Source organism: Anastrepha obliqua, chromosome 1 (genome assembly GCF_027943255.1).
Source record: "Anastrepha obliqua isolate idAnaObli1 chromosome 1, idAnaObli1_1.0, whole genome shotgun sequence".
NCBI lineage: Eukaryota > Metazoa > Arthropoda > Insecta > Diptera > Tephritidae > Anastrepha > Anastrepha obliqua.
Window position 1 is genome coordinate 6,312,815 of NC_072892.1, and position 25,708 is coordinate 6,338,522.

The 25,708-nt window shown below is 37.9% G+C and overlaps 1 protein-coding gene across 1 annotated transcript in view; it reads right to left on the reverse strand.

Annotated features, from left to right (window-relative positions):
* LOC129235742 (zwei Ig domain protein zig-8) overlaps positions 1-25,708 on the reverse strand; it is a 200,601-nt gene that overhangs the window by 102,623 nt on the left and 72,270 nt on the right. Inside the window, exon 2 of the mRNA XM_054869754.1 lies at positions 5,654-5,880. Coding sequence (XP_054725729.1) covers positions 5,654-5,880 — 227 coding nt within the window. The remainder of the gene's footprint in view (positions 1-5,653; positions 5,881-25,708) is intronic.

The window sequence follows — 25,708 nt, forward strand, 5'->3', positions numbered from 1 at the left end:
AGTAATCAGAAAATCTGTAAACTTCTCTTGATGAAAGTTGTTGAAAAAGAACGCTAGATTCACTGTCCACAATCGACTTTTGATCTGCCTGTGAAGATTGAAATAAATTCATCGCTTAAACTTGGACAAGGTTCCCATATATACTTGCCTCTATCAGGAAGGTAAACATAGGAATTGTGGCGAAACCTTATCTCTTTAATAGCCCGCTACTTTTAATTTCTATTATTTAAGAGATGGAAGCATGGGGGATTTGACCTACGGATGACGGCCTCTTTGATGCCTTAAACTTAAAGGTACTATATGATATAGACCATTTGAGATATATTTGCATTAGTAGATAAATACTCAGGGGTGTCTATAGCACCACCTGAAAAACGCTCAGCCTATAAAGCCCATTGTATTCGAAGCTCTGGAAAGTAAAAGGGTTGGTTGCCAAGGAGGAAAGGAGAGAAGTGACAGAGAGAAAGAGATAGAATAGAGACAGATAAAAGATAACTAGTTCTGGCATAATTTCCCAGATTTTGCGCCAAATCTGAAAATATCCTCCAGTTTGAGAGAACGAATATTACTCATTGACGGAACTCAAAATTCGTAGCCTTGCCCTGACAAAGGCAGGAAAGTCACAGAGAAAATGTTCACTGCTAACGGGCCCCTCGAAGCAAGACAGGCTAATCGGTTTCTCAATGATTCCAATGGTGGTCATATTCTGACCCCATGTATTGTATTTTGTAATAATACCGACCATCAACGGAACACCTTTTCCTCTAAATTTTGGAAGAAAGTTTGACAGTTGTCTGTTCGGGCTTGCCACAATACACTCTTAAGTTCTGCAGCGTCCTAGAGCATCGCTCTTTATGTAAATTGCACACATAATCCCTGATCGAATTCATGATTCCTGTAGGACTGATTCTGATTATGGGCTTTGATTCCCGTGGGATAACCGCTGATGAGTAGTTGACCAATTCATCGGCAATTTCATTTCCTTTGTAGAGCAGACTATTATTGTTTGATATAAAAATTTTATTGCGTCTTTTCTATGTTGAGGAGATATGATTTAGTGTTCATCACCTCCCGCATTGTTAATCCCAACGGATTAACAAAATAAAGATGAGAATAGGTCTTTACTATCTACGGCCGTAGTGCTAGGCATTTATCACTCTATTTTTGCGATTTAATCGCTTTTCTTTCGCGTTCGTCGACACTTGTTTTCCAGAAAAATTTTCTCGGGCTTGGAAAGATTATCCCAGAACCTATGATTTTTTCCTTTACGTGTTTTGCTACTTTAATGCACTTCGAGGTGGAGCGAAGCAAAAATTTCTTTAGCCCGCGAGATTATATGGGCTTGGAAAAAACACAATCTTGTTATTGAGCGATTTTCTTTTAGTAGAAATCTTGTCTACCGAAAGGCGCAAGTTTTTATTTCTATGCTTCTAACTCAATATACCGTGCCCTGATCATAACGCAAATAGATGAAATCATTCAGAGTCGATTTCGAAATTCATTAGACAACCCATGCGAATTTGTGTTGCTTGCAAACTCAACTCTAATAATTTCACAGATACCTTGCCATTGCCAAAAATCAATAATAAAAGGCCTCTGTTTTTTATAAGAACGTTACTGCTTCTTCTGTCAATGTTGCAGCGAACTTATTTGCTGATTTCTTATCATATAATTTTGTTATTGATGACGATCTTCATGAAGAATACCATATTTGGCACCCATTCTCAAGTTTAATGTTTTCTACTGCTGACCTCGGTATTGTAATATATTAAAATTCCTTTTCCGATGGCCTTTCAGCAACATTACATAAAAATTGTCGCTCTATGGTGAACCATTTAAACTAATTTTTAATAAATTGGTGATTGCAAGCAGACTGTAATCACGCCAATTTACAAAAGCGGCAATAAGAGCGATAGAGCGAATTACATACCAATTTCTGGATTATCTGCCTGTTGTCATAATTACCTGTATCTTGTCATGTTTTAGATTAAACGTTTGACTAGTCGTAGCCAGCATGATTTTGTAGTTGCTAGATATAAATTATCTAGTATATGCGCGTACAATGCTTCCATGTCGTACAAGCTACCTGAGTGAACTCCAAATTGACTCCATCAACATGGACTTCTCGAAAGCCTTCGATAAAATCTTCCATACAGTTTTAGTAACTGATTTGGCTTGTCTTGGTTTTCATGTGACCTTCCTTGACTAGATTTGATCTTATTTAATAAAGGGGATCTGCACAGTAGTTGTCGACAGGTTTTCCTCGAAAGAGTTTATCGTCACCTCTGGTGTACCTCAGAGTAGAATTTGAGAGCCTTTCTTATGTTTTGTTTATTATTGATACCTTTTCGGGTTTTTCCTTTGCTAAATTTCTTCTCTATGACCTAAAAGTTTATGTTGAAATAAGAAATTCTAGTGTTTCAGCCATGCTGCACTCTGAGCTGAATAATTTATTTTTCAGGTGTCTTATGAATCGTTTATTTCTTTATATTAAAAATTACATAAAATCACATTTTCTTAACTTCAAAAACAGGACTGATTAGTCTGCTTCTATTAAGTGAGGGAGGTACTCTTCAGGCAGTGTCATATATTTTTGATCTCGTTGCGAATGGCGAAATTGACTGCCCGGTTCTTCTAGAAAGAATACAGTTTAAAGTTTTCGTTGTTTTAAGATATTTCGCGTTGGGTTTAATAGAAAAATATATAGTGAACTACGAGTGGTGCAGTTCGAACGCACCTTGAACTTAGATTTTGACCTTTCCGGGGCCAAACAGTTATAGCAAATGCAATTAAAAAAATACTTTCTATGTAACAAATCAAGCTAATACTTCGAAAATGTTTGTTACTTTAGTTTTATATACTATTTACATTATTTTATATTTTACTAATTCGGTCAAGTTCAATTTCCAATCACATATATTTTATTGCAATTTAAATTATGTCTTATTTTCGTAATTCAATTTTAAATTTAATTTTTAAAATATTTTAAAGGACTTGTATTGCAGTTATTAATTAATCTCTTAAATGTCTGTTTTGAATTTTTATTAGACATGTCTGAACAAACAAATAAATACAAATTCATTTACTTTTTGTGCAGCGATAGCCACTCAATATAAATTATTGGCGTGGAAAGAGTGGCAGATCGATAACAGGGAAGAGTGTAACCCAAACCTGTGCATATGAGCCTTATCTACAGGACTTTCGCGAAGACTCCTATTCCTCTGGAAAAAACGTAATGCACGGTATGCAACCGGCTTACGCTTTAGGTTAACCACTTTATAAGTCATTCTAGTGGTTCAGTCATTGCTAGCTGATTGAAATTGTATAAAAATTCGCGAATTTCAACATATTTACCAGCAAGGAACATATTAAGCACAAAATTGCTCTCCTGAAAACTACTCAGGATGACGTGGATTTTTTCAATATGTAGTAATTTTAGCATCTTGTATTTCTCATATTTTGAATCATAAGAATGAAATTAAATCGCTCAGCACATGCATTGGGTACAAAAAGCTCAGTTCCACTTGAGCTGAGACTATTTTGCTTACGGTTTCTGCAATTTCACCGACTGAGGGCAATGCTGAGCATCATCCACTCAATATATCACATTACAATGCTAAACGAGTCACCTTGGCAATCTAAACGCTTGACATCATTTCTAATTGCAAGGTTAGCTTTTGCGTTTATTTATTTTTTCCGCTGTAATTTAAGCTCTGTGATTCTGTTAAATGTAATTAGTGGTAGGCATTGGTAAGTTGAAACCGTCTGTAAACGAATGAAAATTAGATTTTGTTGCATAAATTCGTTGACATCATAAAAAATTAGTTAAAAAAATAAAATTAATAATTGGCACGCACACTTCTGTTAAGTGTTTTCCCGAGCTCCTCCTCCTATTTGTGGTGTGCGTCTTGATGTTGTTTCGCAAGGGGAGGTACCTCCTGTTTGAATCCAACTCCAAATGGCAGATATTTTTTATGAGGAGATTTTTTTTTATGAGAGAAGTATACTCTTGTGGCGGCCGCCGTAGCCGAATGGGTTGGTGCGTGATCACCATTCGGAATTCACTGAGAGGTCGTTGGTTCGAATCTCGGTGAAAGCAAAATTAATAAAAACATTTTTCTAATAGCGGTCGCCCCTCGGCAGGCAATGGCAAACCTCTGAGTGTATTTCTGCCATGAAAAAGCTCCTCATAAAAATATCTGCCGTTCGGAGTCGGCTTGAAACTGTAGGTCCCTCCATTTGTGGAACAACACCAAACCCTACACCACAAATAGGAGGAGGAGCTCGGCCAAACACCTAACAGAAGTGTACGCGCCAATTATTTATTTTTTTAATTTTTTATACTCTTGTTACAAAATAATGAAAATCTGAAATTTCGGGATAGCAAAATTATAAAAGATCCGGGTCGCTTGAAAAGTCCATGCAAAGTTAGAGCGGGCGGTACTGGCGCATATCGAGATTATGTTTAGTTAGCAACACCTTTTGGAAGAATGCTCACCAAGTTCCACCAAGATCGGTATATGTATGTACTCGTCTTTCTTTGCGTTGAGTATTAGTTTGAATCGAGGAAGTGGAGTGATTTTCAAGATCACTTTTCCATCACGGCAATGCACCAGCTCACGCCTCAGCAGTTATGGTCGCAAAATGAATGGAAAATGGAAATGGAAATCGCTGTCGAGAAAAATATTTTATTCAAATGAGGAGATGATTGCAGAAACGAGTGGCAATTTTTCATACTTGGGAGGCATCACTAGAACAGCATCGGGTGAAGTGTAAAAGCCTGAGAGGAGCCTATGTCCAAAAATAAAAAAATATTGTATTTGCCCCAAACAATTAAGTAGTTTTTATTTTTGCACCGTTTTTTCAAACAACCCTCGTATATATCCATAAATAAATCTATATATTTTATTTAGGTCGCCCCAAAATTCAACGATTTATTATTTTTCCTACTACAAATTTTCCCAATACACTCATGAAAGCGCAAAAATGCAGTATCTCTCATTTCGCCGTCAATCACACAGCTTTGCATAACGGAAGTGGCAGACATAAGGCCTTTCGCTTGCTGTCAAAAGCTTACTGACGTGAGTGTGATTAGAAAGAAATATACTGCACGCCCATGAGAGCCATCCTATGTTTAGTTTGTACCGTTCAAGCTGTCACTTAACATGAGATATATGCCGTTATTTATTGCCATAAATATTAGCTTGCAGCGATTTTCAGCAATAAAATTTAATGCGGCGTATATTGGAAATATATTTTCGACCTATTTGGATACACGCAACAGGAGCAAATAGACACAAAGAAGGCAAAGGACAGCTAAATAAAAATAAATAGATTTACTAAGAATGTAAGGAAAATGCTGTATTAAAAAAAAACAAGAACAAAATAAATTAATAAACGGCTACAAAGAAGACAGGTAACACGCGAACCGGCACGCGCTAGCTTCTAAAATTATACAAAGAAGACATAAAATAAAGCGAAATGAGTAAAAAACACATTAAAAAGTAAAATGCAAATGCGTAGTGAAAAATACCTTCAATCTCCGCAAAAAAACGCTACGGAATTTGCGTTGGCATTCGAGGAAATGAGCGCCCCCAGGCGTATGAGCAACCAACAAGGCATTTGCTATTCTATAATTGACTCCCACACTTACCCGGCATGGCAAATACGCGTGCGTGCCGATCTGTGCGGTCACATTTGTTGTGGCATAACCATCCAAGTAGGGTTCCACAAAGGCAGTGCCCATCAAGCCCGCTGCCGATGACGGCGCTACCGCCAACGCTGACGTGCCACCGGCCGCGGAGCTGCTACTGCTAACTGAGACGGAGTGGGAAGCGATATATTGTGGTGTCAAATCAACGACTTCGGCATGGAGGGGTACTGTAAAGAGAGCAAATAGAGAAGGAAAGAAAAATTGTATGAAAAAGTACAATAACAAAGGCAATTGAAGGATTTGCTTATAAACGCGTGTGCAAGTGAATCTGTGTGTGTGTGTCTGTGTGGAGTGTTGCTGAGAGACCGCATCATAAAGGTTTTGACTTTTTAATTATGCAACCCAAAACCAAAAATTGCCGTTATTCATCAAACTTCCCAGTCATGATTGGCTGTCAATGCCACAATTTACCGCAAATAACATTTTTATCGCAGCAGTTTGCAAAGAGCGATAAAATATTCGGTACACATGCACACTTTGCATATGCGTAGAGACCAAAATAATGGTAAGCACACATTTCCACGTACTCGCTGAAATTAATTTATAACACGAAAATAAACGCTAATATCGTTTTAAACTACCTCTCTTCCGCTTAGCCACTTGGTGAGGAGGACTTTCCCTATATATTGGCTTGTAGGCCACAAGATTTTATTACAACACGGCCTTCAGCAGGCTTTCAGCCTACGTTTAGTGTTGAAGTAAAGTTTTACTGTAATAAAAATAAAATAATAATAATTAGAAGCGGACTACCATCAATTATTACGAGTCGCAGTGGGAAGCCAAGTAATTTGAGATGCTTGCTAACAGTAACAGGGTTTGATATTTTTGGCTACATATGATCCACAATTGCTTCTAAGGTTAAGAAAACAGATTTCAGTATAAATTAGTGGTAACTTTTTAAGGTTTGGATGTGAAAAACCTTTGCCCAACCCTCAATAAAAATTTTTCCGATTGCTTTCGAAAATTTATTTTTATGCCAGAAAATATTAACGTTTTTTTACTCTTTATTTGCGCTGTGAGAAAAAAATGAAAACTGCTCTCTGAAACATCTGAAATTTAAATAAGGTATGCATCAAAGTCACAGGGGCCAGATCTGAGGAATACGGTGGCTGTGGCATCCTTAGTGTGTTGTTTTTGGCCAAAAAGTCGCGCACAAGCAACGATACGTGAGCAGGGGCGTTATCGTGATTCAAGAGCCAATCTTTGTTCTTCCACAAATCCGGGCGTTTCTGGGGGATTGCTTCGCGCAAATTGCGGGTAATATTCCTTATTGACCGTTTTACCCTGGGGCAAGAACTCATGATGCACAACTCCCCTGCAATCGAAGAAAACGGTAAGCAAAACTTTTACATTCGACCGAACTTGGCGCGCTTTTTTCGGTCTTGGTTCGTGCGGCAACTTCCATTGAGATGATTGGGCTTTGGTTTCTACGTCATAACCAAAAACCCACGTTTCGTCACCAGTTATGACCCTCTGGAGCAAATTTGGGTTGTCGCGGATAAAGTCCACCATCTCACTAGCAATGTTCATGCCCAAATCCTTGAAAAAAATCGTACGGCACGAGCAAATCAATATATCTAATTCCTCAACAATTTCCAATCCCAATTTCTTCACTTCATCCATTTTTTCGTCTGTTGTTGAAGTGCTCGGACGTCCGGCACGCTTTTCGTCGAGAACATTTTGTACCACCGATAAACATTGCTTTGGTAGAAAGTAGCTTCTCCGTATGGTACAGTCAACATTCGGAATGCATCCGCGCACAATTTAAATTCGGATATACGTAACCTGCCGAAACTCAAAATTCGCGATACTTTTTGAAGACACCTCGTATTAATACACAAACACAGAACTGGCTACGAGGTTTTCAGCCGTTTTGCTCTTCACTTTCTTCTCTTTCAAAAGAATTTTAAAACTAAATTAAATGTCTCCTTGAGTTCATACTCCACTTTTATTACATTTCTACTATCATCAGAAGCATTATGAAAGGGAAAGTCGTGTAATGCTTCCGTTTCTCCGACGTTACCAGAGCGACCAATATTTCAATTCAGCCAAGCAAAGCCACTTTAGCAGCATTTTCCAAAAATGTATGTGGCATCAGTTATGATGTTTAAATAACAACAACGGGAGTATATCTTTTACAATTTTTCACATCAACTACTTTTATGTTTTCGTGTATTTATTTTATAAGCTCAAGGCCGGTTAAGTAATAAAACAGCAAATGAAATTTTACTCTGATTTATTTCTCGGTATTTTGCCCAGAATTAGAAGTCGTCTTCAGGAACTCGCTGTTGTGTAAATGAAAACTAAATATTTAGCAAAATTCACATTGTACTCTTATGCTTTTTCAAGCAGTCGCTGCTCAGACGGCAACGAAGTGGCATGAGTGGTGGCTGCGTATGACGGATGCTCGAAATTTTTTTCTATATGCAAGAAATGCTTGAGAAGGTTGGAAAAAAAAACTAATTCTGAATCGATTTTTGAACCACTTGGTTGGTTGGTTAGAGTGGTGATTCATCCAGAATCCAACTAGCGCTTCCGCACCATTTTGTTACCACATCCTCGGTACCAAATTGTTTAACAGTTATTTGCAGCAGGACTATATCCAGTCTGTGCGGTTTAGGAACCTTATTAGGTTGTTGACGTCTACGCCAGACAGTTGCTCGAGACTATCGAACAGCGGTTTGCCCAGGGTTAACATTCTGTCCTTCCATAGGGCAGGGCATTCACAGAGGAAATGGAAGATTGTTTCTTTTTCCTCCGGTTGTTTACAACTATGACAGTATGTATTGTGAGGGATACCCATTTTGGCGGCTTGTTCTCCGATAGACCAGAAGCCAGGTATGACTGCCGTAAGTCTGCAGGTGTCCCGTCGTTTCATGTTTATTAATGTCAACGATTGCTTGAGGTTGTAGGTGGGCCATAACGTTCTGCTGATTTTGCATTTCGTCTGGTTTCTCCATCTACAATCTGCAATTCGAAGGTATTTTAGGGAAATTGCATTCTTGACCGCACCTAGTGGAGTGAATACTGGTACTGCAAGAGCGCTATTCATGGCAGATCCCCCTCTTGCCAGTTCATCAGCTTTTTCGTTACCTTCTATGTTCCGGTGTCCCGGGACCCAAATTAAGGTTACTCTATGGTTTTCACTCAAGTTGGTGAGGCTATTCCTACTTTGCTCCACCACTTTAGAGGTTGTTATAGTCGCGTCCAGCGCCTGGATTGCGGCTTGGCTATCCGAAAGAATAGCGATATTGCCCTTAAAAGAGAAATCTGCGATTAGTAACCTACAGGCTTCCCCAATTGCTAGTACTTCCGCTTGGAAGACGCTGCTGGTATTAGGGAGACGCACAGATTTTTCAATTCCAAGTCTATGAGAATATATACCAGCTCCAACCCCACAATCCATTTTACTGCCATCTGTATAGACTGTGGTATCGAAGTTGTTTAGAGAGAATCCCTTATTCCATTCTTTTTTAGATGGAAAGAGTGTGGCAAAATTCCTATTGAACGTTACCATCGGGACGATGTAGTCAGTCCTCACCGAGGTTAACTGAGTTTGTCGCAATAATAGACTAGCGTGACCATAAGTTTTTTCTTTCCAGCGACCCGCTTCATTTAACCTAAATGCACTCATGGTTGCCGTCTTCTTTATATGTAGGTCTATTGGAATAACGTGTGTCAGAGCATTGAAAGCCTCTCTAGGACATGATCTGATTGCACCGACCGTTATTGCACAGGCTGATCTTTGTATTCTGCCGAGTAATTTGGTATTGTACTCTCTCCCTAGAGCTTTCCACCAAACTACCGAACCATACGATAGAATGGGTCGTATAACCGCCTTATACAGCCATAATGTATGCTTAGGTTGAAGACCCCATCTTCTTCCAAGCATACGTTTGCAGGCATATAAAGCAATTTCTGCTTTCCTTACCCGTTCTTCGACGTTTAACTTCCAGCTAAGTTTGGAGTCCAGAATTACTCCTAAGTACTTTGCACTGGTTGATAGTGACAGAGTTTGTCCGTTGATGTTTGGTAGGGTGAAAGTTTGTACCTTGTATCTGGTGGTGAAAAGCATAAGTTCTGTTTTACGCGGGTTTAAACTTAGCCCACATCCTGTGGCCCAAGAGTAAAGCTCGGCTAACGCCCTTTGGATGATCCCACTGATCGTATTTGGGCACAGTCCTGACACCATTAACACCACATCATCAGCGTACGCCACCACTTTTACCCCACCTCCGTCAAGTTTTGTTAAGATTTTGCTGATCACACATAGCCAAAGAAGTGGAGATAATACTCCCCCTTGTGGAGTGCCCCCGTGGACCTTCTTGGTTATGTTGATATTACCCATATTAGCTTTGATGATCCTCGTTTCTAGCATGGAGATGACCCAGTTACTAATGCAACTGTCCACCTCCAGGTCTATCAACGCCCGTTGGATGGCATCTGTGCTAACATTGTTAAAGGCGCCTTTGATATCCAAGAATGCCGCCATGGTATAATGTTTGCTCTCTAGAGAGCCCTCTATTGTTCGGATTACCTCGTGAAGCGCTGTCTCCGTAGATTTGCCTTTAAGGTATGCGTGTTGTGCAGTTGATATACCAGAGCTCTCCAGAGAGCTTCTGAGGTGCGTATCCAAAAGCCTTTCAAAAGTTTTTAACAGGAAAGACGAGAGACTGATTGGCCTGAAGTCTTTCGCTGATTCATGTCCTCTTCTACCTACTTTTGGTATGAAGACGACCTTGACTAGTTTTCAGCTGTCTGGAATATGGCCTAAGTTTAAACACGCTTTAAAAATGTCCTCTAGCCATGGTAGGATACAGTCCAAGGTTTCCTGTAACATCTTTGGAATGATCCCATCTGGCCCCGGAGATTTAAAGGGTGAGAAAGATTTGATTGCCCATGCAACTTTTTCTTTGGTAATGATTTCATTTGCAAGATGCTGTGGATTATATTGGCTCCGCCTAATGTTTCCCCTCTCACTTTCGTAAGCGCTGCATCCCGGAAAATGCGTGTTTAGCAGAAGCTCTAGCGATTCTTCTGCTGTAGCAGTTCAAGTTCCATCAGGTTTCTTGACCCAAGAAGCCATAGAGTGGTCTTTGGAAAGAACCCGGCTAAGCCTAGCAGAATCCCTAGTGGATTCGATTTACGAACAAAATTCCCTCCAGCTCTCTTTTTTGGCGGCCCTGATTGCCTTTTTGTACTGTCTCCGACTTTCTCTGTACAATTCCCAATTTCCCGTCGAGTAGCTGAGGGTAAACGTTGATCTAGATTTTTCCCTTAGTTTTAAGAGCTCACTGCTCCACCAAGGAGAGTGAGTTTTTTTGCTAAATTTTATCGGGCAGGACGTTTTGTAGGCCCTACTAAATGCCTTTTCCAGTGTTATGACCCTACTCTCAAGGTTTTCCGTGAGAGTGATTTGAGGGATAGGAGTCCCTCCTATCCTCTTGTTTACTACATTTTTGAACCTCTTCCAGTTGGTTCTTAAAGGATTTCGATACGGTAGGGGTGGATCTACCTCAAGATCCAAATCGTAGAGGATCCAACTATGATCAGAAAAGGACCTTTTATTGGATACCCTCCAGTTATCTACCCTTACTAAGCTATTTTCAGACAGTAGAGTAACATCAATCACTTCCTTCCATCCTCTGAAGTACTCCGTACTAGGAAAGGTGAAAGTGGGAGTGTTACCCCTGTTACATACCGATAAGTTAGTATTAATAATAAAATTTTATAAAGACTCACCTCGGTCGTTTGTCTCGGAACCACTTTGAACCACTTAAAAGTAAAACTTTTTTAGACCAACATTTTATGGGCTATTAAACTGTGCTCTCAAAATTTCATTCAAAATTCGTTAAATTTAAAATTTTTATGAAATTAAAAAAAAAAATTGTCATAAGTCAACGCTTTTTTTAATCTACTTTTAACTTGCACCTTATTTGACGAAATTTGAATGGGTTATAGAACTGCGTACTCAAATTTCATGAAAAACTCATTCAAAAAAATTTTTAATTTTCATGAACATTTTTTGAATAAAAAATAAAAAATTGTCATCCTTATTTGAATGGATTATAAAACTGCGTACTCAAATTTCATTAAAAATTCATTTTAAAAAATTTAAAACTATCATGAAAATTTTTATAAGAAAAAAATTCATAAGTCAACGCGATTTTTGAGCTTATTGAAAGGTGCACTTTATTTCACCATAACTCAATGGGTTATAAAATTGCGTACTCGATTGAATGAAAATTTTTTAATTTTTTTTTTAATTCGTAAAAGTTTATACTTGCACTATATTTACATAAAAAATATTAAAGTTAAATAAGAAACAAATAAATTGTCCAAACATTGAAAAGTTCCTGTGCCACAGATATTTGACGCACTTTTGAACAAAATTTACATGGAAGCTTCTCACATCATCCACATTTTGACCTTTTCAACTACGTCGTTCAATAAATTTAAGTTTATTATGTATGGTTTCCCATTTCCTTTTCGAGCACTTACTGGTTCCCCTGAATGCATAGAGTTCATTCATAAGGGTCTTGTATCGGGTTAATTTCCTTTGTATAGAACATTCAGACATTTATTGCGTGCTTGTATTTGCATATTGATTGTATTCTCATACATAAAGCTAATTAGCTCAAAGTTAAGTAATTTAACCATCACTGGCAAACCTAATAAATATACACAAATACAGTTTCCCTGATATGAATTGAAATTAATTGCCGTCTATTGTTAGCGAATTTAAAATTTAGTCACCTATATAAATGAATTTCAAGTGATATTCAATTATTTTGCCCACAAACTTACAAATTTATACAAACAAAATCGAGGAGGGAAAGACGTAGACGCGAACGCCAAGGAAGTGGGAAAATCGGTGTAGTAGCGAACATGCAGGTAAACTGACGATAACAAACTTAGAAGCTAAACTTTCTATGGTATGGACAGGAGCATGGCGAGAAGAGGTGTACAGATTCAGCCGGGATGACTCTTCCTTGAAATAATCCTAATAGTCGATGGTGATAAGTAGATGCTACTTTTGACGTATTGCATCAGATCGACATACTTACGCACCAATTATTACATAATTTTTTTTTTACTTTTTTTTTGATTCAACAAAAAAATTAAATTTTGAGGTGCCCAATGTAGCCAAGGCAAATAAAGATAATTCGTACAGCAAGCTAATTTAATTTAAATTTGAAAAGGTTTTGAGGAGACTATCTTGTGGAATAAAAATATCTTAGAAATAAGTTAAAGTTGTGTTCGAAGATGCCAAGGACTAGTAAACAACTGTGGTGACTAAGCCAAGTACAGTTAGCGTCAAAATGACAGCATAATCACAAATAAACTAAAAATTGATTCAATATGTTTGTATTCCCTTTATTATTCTTTTTGTTTTGTCCCATGTGTCCACTTGCTCATTTTGAGCGGCATAGCGGCAAATATTTTTTAGTTAAACTACCGTTATCTGAAAAATGTGTGAAATCGGTGCGTCAAATGATAGCACATTTGCACAAAATAATTCGTAGTTATTGATGGACAGTCGTTAAATATGGACAATAATTTTGTTTCGCGTGTTTATTTTGTACAATAAAGATAAAAATAACATTTATTGATAACAATGGGGCGAGGAACGCAGCTTAACAGTGCAGAAGTGAAAGTGGCTCTAAATTTGCATAAAAACAAAGCAAAAATAAGTGAAATTGCAAAACAATTAAATAGAAGCCGTAAAGTAATTTCAAATTTATTAAAAGATCCCGAGAATTATGGAAAAGCTCATTCCGGAGGCCGCCCAAAATCAATTACGACTAGACAAGAGCGAGCGATTTTGCGTGTTGCATCCAATTCTGACCTCACTGCCAAGAAAATTGCAGAAGCAGCTGGTGTTGAAATACGTGTGCGTAATGTACAAAGATTTTTGCAAAAATCAAAGGAAGTCACCACTAACAGCGACGCATCGGCAAGAAAGACTACAATTTGCAGAAGACCACATAAAGTGGAATAAACATTGGCGGCGTGTTATGTTTACTGACGAAAAAAAGTTCAATTTAGATGGACCGGATGGTTGGGCTTACTACGACTTGCGGAAGGAGCCTAAGGTTTTGAGCCGTCGCCAACATGGAGGAGGATGTGTCATGATATGGGCCGGGATTGGTTATCGTGGAAGGAGTGAAATTAAATTTGTACCTTCAAGAAGGAACAGTAGAGACTACATAAATCTGATTGGCAACGAAGTGGTAAACCGTGGCCATCATGTTACAAAAGTTTCCCTAATTTTCCAGCAGGATAACGCAGCTGTGCATACAGCAAAAATTGTAAAACAATTTTTCAACGAAAAAAACATTAATATTTTGAAGTGGCCCTCCCGATCTCCTGATCTAAACATAATTGAAAATTGTTGGGGATCTCTTGCGAGAAAGGTTTACTCCGAAAACCGTCAGTATGATAGTATTGACGAACTTAAAAGCAGCATTTTAGCACAGTGGGACGAGATTCCGCTAAAGTATATTAAGAAACTATTTAAATCACTTCCAAATCGCATGACTGAAGTCATAAAGAAAAATGAAGGGTCCACTCATTATAAGAATAAGTTTTTTTCTTTATTTATTATTGTTATGTGTTTAAAACTCACTGATTCCATAAATGTGCTATATTTTTGAGGCAGTACGAAAATAATTTTTTTCACTTTAATGAAGAGCTACTAATTTTCGTTGTCCATAATCACTATTTTTAAATATACAATATTATTACATATATATTGAAACTGTATGAATCTAAATTTATCATTCGTAACATATGTAAAATTAAAAATAAAAAATCAAATGTGCTATCATTTTGACGCTGACTGTACATACAGAGTTGCCCATATTCGACGCTTAATGACATACCGCGTTGGAAGCGTCAGCGCAAGCAGATTTGTACCATGGAACAGTACACGCCACGCGAGCGCTCCCAAATTGTTGAACTTTACATTCAACAAAAGAAGTCAAATCAAGAAGAACAATCAGGAGCGTTATCGCCACTTTTGTGATGCCAATTATTCGTCGAAAGCGTATGAGGCAGTTCTGGTTTCAACAAGACGGCGCTCCACCACACACAGCTCGCACCACAATCGATTTTTTGAAAAAATTGTTTCCTCGTCGTTTGATGTCGAAAAATGGCGATTTTGACTGGCCACCGCGTTCGCCCGATTTAACGCCACCTCACTTCTTCTTGTGGGGAAATTTAAAATCAAAGATTTATATTAATAAGCCAAAGACCATAGAAGAGCTTAAGAACAACATCCGTGAGGAAATTTCCACTATTCCAGCCGAAATGTTAATTAAAACTATGGAAAATGCTGCAAAACGGGCACAATACGCCGTACAGGCTCAAGGCAGCCGTTTGAGAGATACCATATTCAAAAAGTAATGTCAACAAATCTACTTGAACCAAATAAAATGATTATTATCGTCAACATAAAAAAAGATGTGTTTTTCTTTGATTTAAAAAAAAGACATGGGTCCGTTGAATGTAAGAGACCCAGTACATATGAACTTAACAAAATTATGATAGGGCCAAATATAGACAACGAAAAATTCATATTTTTTAATGCCTAATTTTTTTTTGTTTCTTTTGTTTTTAATACACAGCATAGCTTAGTTTTTTGACGTAACCAACAACTAATTAAAGTGCGTAATTAAATAATAAAAATTGACAAAAAAATTTCACGAAACGAAATAATTATAGGACCAAATACAAGAAATTAACAAAGTTTATAAAAATCAACCAATTAAAATTAACGTCAGCATTTCAATATTTTGTAGATGAACCTTTCTAATTATGACTTGCTGCAGTCATCGAGGGATTTAATCAGGCAGCTTTCTGATGGTGTTTTGATCAGTTCGATTCACTCAATTCGAGTTACATCTTTAAGTTGATAACACTGGCAAAGGGTCACCTTTGTTGAAAAATTGTTTTGATAGAATGCTCCAAAGGTTCTCTATCAGGTTGAGGTCTTGGACGGGTCATTGTAATAATGAGATACCATGGGACTTAAAAAATTTCTTAGTCCTTTTTGAGCTGTCAACTGCTGCGTTATCCTATTAAAAAATGCATTTGGGATCACTTATTTCATCTCCGAAATCAATAAGGATTTCATCCAAAATCCCTATGTATTTTTCGGCACTCATTTTTGTAGAAATAGCGCAAATTCGGATTTGATATTTAGTAGCGGCTTAAATCGTTATCGAAGCGCCTCCGCAGTTACAAGTCATTCGCGTGCCTTTACCTTTCGGCTTGTCGTGTCAGTATTTTTTATAATTGTCGGGACCATTAAGACAAAATTTCTTCTTATCAGAAAATCACCTTTTGCCACTTCTCGTCCCAAAACTGGTATTTTTCTATAAAATTTAAGCCTCCTTCCTTATTGGCGCATTTCGGCATTGGCTTAGAAATGCGATTAACGTACTTAGGGTGGTCGTCTGCTTTTAAAATTTTCTGAATACGTCTCACAGAAACTTTGTGTGCTTTACGACTTTGTGTGTGACTGCCGAATTTCCGACGGGTTGTGCCTTTTAGGCATGACAAGCCGACGTATTTTTCTTATGTCTCGTTGAGAAAGTATTGGCTTTCTGTAAGAAGTTTTCTTCTTTTAATAATTTTCATCTCATTTTAAATAATGAAACACTTCGTTTTTGTGTCTACTCATATTCTCAGCTACCATATTTTACGTGCTGATAACCCATTTTCATGATAAGGCAGCACTTCTCTGCATTATTTTTCTGTTAGCTGCTTTCCACGCCCCATTATTGAAATATCTCAGTTCAATATAATTTTTTAATAAACTAAACTTTTACTGTTTTTCAATAAGGCTATGTTTATAGTCTTATAGATTTTTGCTGCATGTAGGCGAGAAATACTATTTCATAATTGACCCTATCATTATTTCGCTAAGTGTATAGTAAATAGATTTTGAAGAGCTCCTGTGCACACATTTTAAATCGATATTGGAATTTTTAGATTTTTCGTGCTTGTTTTCCTTTCTGAAAGTAAAATTTTTTTCCTTGACTTGTATATTCTCGACTTCCACATCAAAGATTTTTCCCATGAAAAAATTTGTTTTGCAGTATTTTCCGAAAAAATTGTAACTTCGTTCGCCTCTCAAGCCAAATAAATTATGCAACTCATTTACGTACGTGTATAAATACATATGTATGCATGTATGCGTTACTTGAAACAAAAAACAAAAACAAATATTTATGTATGCGTTTCTTTAACGAGAGTGCGTTGTACGCATACATGAAAAATGGAGGCAGCTATCAGGTGGCCATAAAAAAGTCCAATTAAATTGTTGAGTGTAGCGTACAGACATTTGATTTTTGCGCAATTCAAGCGTCATTTTAATTGGGCGACACGTTGGCGACACTTTTTGCGAAATGCGCACTCAAATGAAAATGTGTGTGTGAGTATGTGAGCAGATGAAAGGTCAATATTAGTACTGATGCTCGCCACAGGCAAATGCAGTTGTGTAGCATTGCAGATTTTTTGTCACAGTAGTAATAATTTAATTTGACAGTTATTCAGTATTTTATTTTGAGCGCTAGTTTATGCCAAGGACTGGTGAACTGTGCGGCTTTTACTAAATTAATTTTCTGAAAAATGTAATATACTAAAATATAAATATATGTGTGTACATACATATAAGCACGTAAGTCTCCATAACCAATGGCATCTTTCATACAAAAAATAGTTCTCAAATAGTGGTGTCCTCCTTTTATACTAGGAAGCAAAGGAAACTAGTTGCAAACTAATCCTAAAAGTATATGACAAGATCGGACTAAGTCTGCGTCATACCATCATTATTTCAATAACAAGATTTGTTTAAAGATTCTTTGGAGCGATTGGTGATTGATGGGCTATCTCAGCTATCCCATCAAGCTGAATGATTAGAATACCTATATGGATGCAGCTTGGCTCTAAATTTCACGTTCCTATGGTCACATACGCACCATTGCCAGATGGGAATCTTTTGTGTACACCCTGCAGGCTTAGAACTAGAATGACAAATGCGATCAGAAAAAATATTTCACTGGACAATTTGAATAAATTAGGGTGCTTTAGACTCGTCAGAAAACCATCAATCATCAATCATTGATGGCAACTGCTAAATTATATCGCACTAACTTGAAAGGATTGGCAGACCAGAGTCAAAGCAAATGGTAGTGGTCACCATATTTGTACTGATGGCTTAAAGATAGACAATGACACTGGATCCGTAGTGTACTCGGAACAATTGTCCTTAAATTGCTCCTTTAGACTCATACACCGGTGTAGCGTATTCCAAGCTGAGATCTACGCTACAGACAAAGCAGCAAAAATGATAGGACTAATGGACTTACCCTCGGCAAACCTCATCATTGTTGTTGATAATCAAGCAGCGATCAAGGCACTTTGCCCAGGGCACATCAATTCAAGAAGAATGCAGAAGGCCGCTCTTGCTCATCCAACAACACAACACTATTCCTCTAAGCAAACTATACACTGCGATTGTCTTGAGCGTAATCACGGAAATCAATACAGGTAGAAGATGGTATCCGAAGGGTCTCTAAAGCGTTCTGGCCAAACTTGAATCTTAAATGGATAAAATGTCTACTTGGATTCATTAGATCAACTGCCAGCGTTCTCACAATTGTTTTTACGGGTCTTATTGGTATCCCAGCTATTAAAATGGGTGTTCCTCACAATGCCTTCTACAGTAGCTGTGGAGATGTAGAAGAAATTGAGTCGGTACAACACCTCCTCTGTGAATGTCCTGATTTTCAAAAAAGTCGTGCTAAATATCTTGGCGATTATTTCTTTGAGGATCTGGGAAGTGGCTTAGATAACTTAGATAACAAGTAGGCTATTTGTATGAGGAGCTTTTTCATGGCAGAAATGCACTCGACAACATAGATTACGTTTGTTATTTTAGGTTAAACTGGTTATCTTAAAGCTGTTTGCTTGGTAGTGATAGCAGATGGATTTCGAACTTTTATGAGTAGAAGCAGATGTAATTACGAATATCAAACCTTAATGCAAAATTTTAGAAATACCTACAGCTCTAGTTTACAAGAGAGTGCTATCAAGACCTTCCTGGTAACTCTGTATACGAAAATGATTTCCAAAACAAGACACTAACAGAAAAAAAAATGTATATATATATAAATATTATATTATATTTACATGAAATTAGTACTTGCCAAAGTAATATATTCAAAATAGTATTCATATACCCATTGCTATCTATGCGGATGACTTTTGCGGTTTTGCTTAAGATGCGTTGCATCCCACTCTAATCAAAAAGTTTCATCAAAAATTTTCCAGAATACATTCATAGAATTCAAAATACAAGATTATTCCTCAAAAGTGATATTATCGCCTTCAAAGTACTCCACAGCAACTGCACGCACTTTGAAGACCAGTGTTTGATCGAGGTCTTGAAACACTTCTGAAACACTATTTTCGTATTGGTTTTTTGATCCGATACAACAGAATAAAAAAAGAAACACAGGTTAATTCGATGGTTGCTGGATGGTATTCGTTTCGTTCTTGGTAAAAAAAATTTATGAATAATGCTGGCACTGTGCGACAATGCGTTATCATTGTGCAAACTCCAAAAGTTTTTTCCTAAAAATCCTTTCTTTTTTTGGCGAATTGCTTTACGTAAACATCTCATAACACCCAAGCAATAGTTCGCAATAGCTGACCCCCCTTCTGGCGACAATTCGTGGTGTACAAAACCGGTCTAATCCATAAAAAGCGTGAGAATCGTTTTTGTTTTTTACTGAAAACGACTATTTTTTTAGTTTTGGTTCACTAGGAGCTCTCCAATCTCTCACCTGATATTTGCATTGCGTGTCGTAGTCATAAGCCCACGTTTTGTCTCCAGTAGTGATGCGTTTGGCGAATGTTGGGTCGCCTGATGAATGTTTAGTCGTGAAAATCATGTATTTGTCGATATTTAAGCGTTCCCTTTTTTGGAAGAAATTCATATTCTTTGGAACCAACTTTGCAACACGCTGCAAGCCCAAATCAATATCCTGCAATATCCTAAACGGATCCATAAGCAATGTTCAAGTCCTTTGCCAGCTTTATGATAATTAATTTGCGCTTACTCTTACATTTTTCTCTCACTTTATTTATGTTTTCATCAGTTTTTGATATCGACGGCTGGCAACGACGTTCGTCATCTTCAATGGACTAACGGTCTCTTCTGAAGCGTTCATGCCAGATTATCTTTATTATTCGTTAGAGAGTATGTTATCTATTTTTTAGAAGATCATTACCGAAGCAGTTCTCCAACATTCCTAAGGTTTCCACACCATTGAATCTATTTCCAATACAGAATTTGCTACAATTCAAATCCATTTTTAAAACTGTAAAAACCCGAAAACAAGCGCAGTGGTAGATTTGCTCAAGATGGCGTAACTTTTTCAGGCAATGTCGTTAAATTTTGTTAGGAATGTTAATCACAGATGCGGCAACCTAAAACAAACGAAACTCAGGTCTATTGACTTAGAGCATCACCTGGCTGCTGTTCCGGGAACTTTTTGATCGGGATTTTAAGTGTTTTAGAGTTCGTAATATGTCACTCTGTTGGTTGAACGTCAGGGCCATGATATTACTGCCAATCTCATCTGCCTATCACTTTGTGGCAACTGTCCCCAATTCCAAAAGATGCAAAGCGGTATTTTTGCAACCGGTAACTTTCCCGTTTTAAAGCACATTTTCAGATGAAATTCTATTTGATACAATCGCCTTTATACTATACGCCAGTACATTCGTCTGAAAAATACAGCAGCGGCGTTTAGATCAGTGCAGGAGATTCCATCTGCATTCCTTTAGACATTTTAGAGCCGCTCAATTTCTTAATGGCGGTTCTGTGTAGCACTACATACTACAGATGAAATTCAGCAAATGGTTAATATTAGCCTGAGAACCGAAACGCCTAAATCAACGCCCTGCGAGAGCAGGCTAATTAAAAAGTGCTGAGATGAATCCATCTCATCCCGCAGACAGCTTCTGCAAGAAGAACTGGAAGTAATTATAAGTCTCACAGCGCGCATACCTCGTAGGCAATACCCTGTTAAGGGGTGACCGATTTGCCTGACTTGCTTGGAGGAGGCAGAAAGTACTGAGCATTTCCTCTGTGAGTGTCCTGTATTTGCTAGAGCAAGGCCACGCATTTTGGGTTCCGATGTCATGAGAATGAGTAAAATTCGTTCTCGCAAACTGGAGGATATTTTCAGATTTACCAAAGAATCTGGAATATTCTCACAGGTCTAGCTAATTCTACGTCTCCATTCTATCCTTGTCCCTTCTCTTCTTTCCTCCTTCACTATCTATCGTCTTACTTTCCAGAGCTTCGAATGTCATGAGAATGAGTAAAATTCGTTCTCGCAAACTGGGGGATATTTTCAGATTTACCAAAGAATCTGGAATATTCTCACAGGTCTAGCTACTTCTACGTCTCCATTCTATCCTTGTCCCTTCTCTTCTTTCCTCCTTCACTATCTATCGTCTTACTTTCCAGAGCTTCGAATACAATGCGCTATGTCTCTATTCAATCCTAGCCCTTTCTCTTTATCACTTCTCTCCTTTCCTCCTTGACTATCTACCGTTTTAATCTCCTGAGCTTCGAATACAATGGGCTTTTTAGCTAGAGTGTTTTAGGAGCTACCATTCTCTGGGTGCTTCTTGGCTCAACTTTTTAAAATTTCAATTTCAAGGGGAGCCACAAAATTCTACAGCTGCGGTTTTCATTCTAAGGGCAGTTGGATCTACGTTACCGAAACAACCCGGATTTAGAATCGGCCAAGAGCTGCCGGCCAGTATTCTCTGTGCGTATAAGCGGATGTTTGTGCTACTAAAACCCCAACAAAAACAAAGGATCCGAGGATGCTCCGTGGAGCGCTTCCGACTCACCCGGTTTCCCAGGCATACGATTTCTGAAGCAGAAACCTTATTTCAAACCACTTTTAATTTCAAAATTTATTGCAAGGAACATGAATAAGGAAGAATGCAATATTTTACTGCGCTCAGCTCGTAATATTTTATTTTACGATTTTTAACAGAACTAGACACAAAACAAAAAAAGGCAGAAAAAACTACCTCAATTTGTTCTAGAAACTAATTAGAGCCACAAACTCAAAATAGAATTGTTGCCAATTTTCATGCAGAAAGCAACACTGCTCGCTAGAAAAATCAACTACATATTTAATATTGTACTTTTTAGTGCCCGCGCACGCATGAACGCCTAAAAAGCGGCAACACAAAGTGGGCAATTCCATTTGTTCAACGAAATATTGAACAAAAGAGTATAACCTTCGATGCGCAAAAACAAAAAAAGAAAACACAAATGCTGAGCTCTGAATGCTGAAAAATGGAGGAAATTTTTTGCAAAGAGGCGTAGACAGCTATAACGGCCATTGTCTGGCAGCAGTGACGCGTTCAATGGCCGTCCGAAGGGCTAGCTGCTGTTGACAATTGACGTAAGTATAGGTAGGTACACCGCCATTGTCCACTGATAAAATATGGTATGTATCTGCATGCAAAAGCGTGATTTAAGCAAAAACATAAATTCAATGAATATGCTGACACAGTCGCCATTTTTTTTTTTACTTTTTTCCGTTTTTATTATTAAACAACCATTGATGTCAAAGCAATCAATTTCAATATCGGAATAATAATTACCCTGACTTCGGCGGCTCTTGGACGACTCGGTGCATTTTTACGCTTATTTTTTGTTATATTTTCGCTTAATTTATATTCAACACACATACATACATATATACGTATGTACACATGCAGATGCGGATATGTTTTATTTATGCGTATAAATGCATATTAATTTGGAAAATTTGAATTTATATTGAAAATGTCAAGGTAAGCCGCAGTGAAAGGCGAATTAATTAAATTGTATACATCACCTTTAGGCAGTAATGTCGGCTCTTTTAAAAGAGAGTAAGATTTGTTGTAATCTGTTTTTTGTGTTGGTAAATCTCATAAATAAAAGTGTACTTCATAGCACCGTGGCACTTTGGAACTAGTTACGCGTGGAACTAGTCCATTACGGAACAGTACTAGTCCTCTAGTTGTAAGTGGCGGCAATCGTGTATGAGTGTATTTGTGCATATCTTTTTGCAAGTTAATTCTAAATTCTTTAGCGCGAATATTTGAAATGATAGAAACAAAACCCTAATAGAGGTTACTTCCAGACAGATCAGCCGGCTAAACAGTGCTCCACGAACGCTGTCTGGGTTAGATTAGATTGGATTAGAGTATATTAGGTTTTTCGAGGGTTAGACAAGCCCAAGGACTCAGTCAGGAAGACCATTGTAATGCACCCGAACAGATTACAGTAGAAAGGATAGAGAGACAGGATAGATACAATATGGATGGTAAGACGGAAAATTGGTTTGAGATTCATTGATGAGCCTCAAGAGATCCCGAAGAGGAATAGCTCGAACTTTATCCATATCCAGTACAACGAAACCCAACCGCCCAAGTCTGGTTCTAGAACCGCTCGACAGCTCCAGAGAAAATGCTCTGCAGTGTCCTCATTCTCAAGATAGGATAGGCGTCGCCAATTATTCTTATGGTAGCCATATGCTGACCACAGGTGTTGTGCCCTGTGATTACACCCCCTAGTCTCAGTACCAGGTCCTTCCTCCTTAGTTTAGCTATCTGGGTTACTGAACACAGAGACATTCCTTGGAATTTTATCACAAATAAGCTGGCTAAGTAGGGTACTAAACTGATATCGGTCAATTCAGCCCAATATGTGAGCATCCCTGTATTCTCACGCAAGCTCCGAATCAGGTCGGTCTATATCGCGCTAGCCAACAGAAGATAGACAACGAAGTACAGTTGTGACATAACTAAACAAGTTTGGAGCAGAAGGTATGAGCACAAAACTCGTTCCCTCATCGATCTAGGCTAGTTTTCTTTAGGACTATGGTTTGTATCATCACCCGCTACTTCCTAATGGGAACATATGGGAAGCGAAATTACTTTTTTCGCAGTTATAGGAGGAAGTGGAGAGCTTTGGAAACTTTTTCTGCTATCGATCGACGAAATGGTTCCCCACATTGAGAGTTAGAGGCCGAAATTTCGTCCAAGCTAGTGGTATCACAGTTGGCCCCAAAGCCTAAGTGGGCTACCTGTGCACTCCTGCAAGAAGTGACAATGACTGTAACCTGACCTAACCCACGTAAAGGCAAAGAAGGGCATTGCATTCAGTGTATATTCAGTATTAAATATTTTGCCACCCCCAATTCAAGTTTGATGAAAATAAAGTGCTGCAATATAATTAACTTTAAACTGTTCATATTTCCTTCAAAATAATTGAAGCGGTCAACTAGAAATACGCACATTTTCTACCAGTTCTAAGTTCAGACTTAAAACTAACTAGCGTAGTTGAAAATAGTGAAAGTATTGCCCCCGCCACCTTTAAAGTGATGCTGCAGCGATTTTCATTGAAGTGCTCATGGGAATGAATACTCGTTTCTTAATTAAAGCGGGACTTTTGCAAATTAGTTGAAAAACCGTGCCCAGTACACTACAGCTGCAGAATTCGTCATTGAAGAAGATATTCAGGTCTTAGTCATGAAACCGAAAGATCAGTGTACTTAAGTACAGAAACGAGCTTCGCACACTTAGTATCAGGGATTAATGGATACTTTTTGAGGGCCATTAACGCACCAAGGAATTTAGCTTTTCTGCGGCCTAATCAGGGGAGTAGATAGCTTTACTAATAGTTTTTACATTTTTATTTTTTTGTTTGTTTTATTTTTATGTTTTTTTTTGTTGAAGCGTTGGAAACTGATGGATACTCCCTAAGGTTAATTCCTGCAATATTTCGATGCCGAGAAATATAAATAAAAAGTGTCAGGAGCGGATTCAATTCGCTATTCACTTAAGTTCTGCATAACCTAACGAGATGTAACCTAAAGTCGGTAATGCTAGTAAACTGATTCGGTACTCTGATTAAAAGCTATGCCATCACCTTAATTTTGATGTGAGCTTCCTGAGTTTAAGAGACGACAGATATATAGAAAACATTTCTGATTGGAAAATATTCTCAAAGTCTTCTAGTTGTTAGTACACATATTTATTCTATTCCCTATTTCCAGGCTAATATTTGAAAACTCCCCCAAAACTTATCTCAGTGGCAGATACCCTAGAAAACATATGTGAAATTCTATTTTAGACCATGTAAGTCAATGTCAACACGCAAGCAACTCCCTTTACCATTATCACACTTTTACTCACTTAAATAGTCGCTCACAAATGCCATTCAGACTTGTTTGCCTGCGGAAAACGCTCTCTGTGGCTTGGTCTCGCGCAAGTGCACCTCCTGCTGAGGCTATTTGTCAATTTTTAACGAACTTAAGTGAACGCACACACATTAATCCCTATAATGGGGAGTGGAGCGTATGTAAAAAAAAATATGTGTACGCAAATATTTGATAGGCGTCGCCGTGAAAAGAAGATTGCTTTAAATTCATCTCAATTTTTGTTTTAAATTAATTTTGAGGGAAATCTGCAGGCAGTAAGTGCCAAGGAAAACGTAAAAAATGGCTAAAAAACTTGATGGCAGTAAGCTGTGCATGTTGCACACATACATAATCACAGACACATGTGACTTTACAGATATGCCTTTGCAAATTTGGAGTAATCGTTGGCGCAGCTGGAGCTCAGCTTAAATTTATATTTCAAAAGTTTTACCAAAGTGACATTTTAAGATCATAAAAACCAACAAAACAAGAAAAGAAAAGGTGGAAATACTTTACTTTATATTTAAGTAGAAAAAATGGAACTGAAAAAATTATGCTGAGACTACTGGTGCGCATTTCGACTTCCGTAGTTGCCCCCTAAAATTGGAAAGAAGTAGCACATAAATAAATAATTATTTAAACACTTTAGAGTAGTTATTCAAATCTAGTAGAGGGGAGCATAAGTGCCTAAAGTAGGATT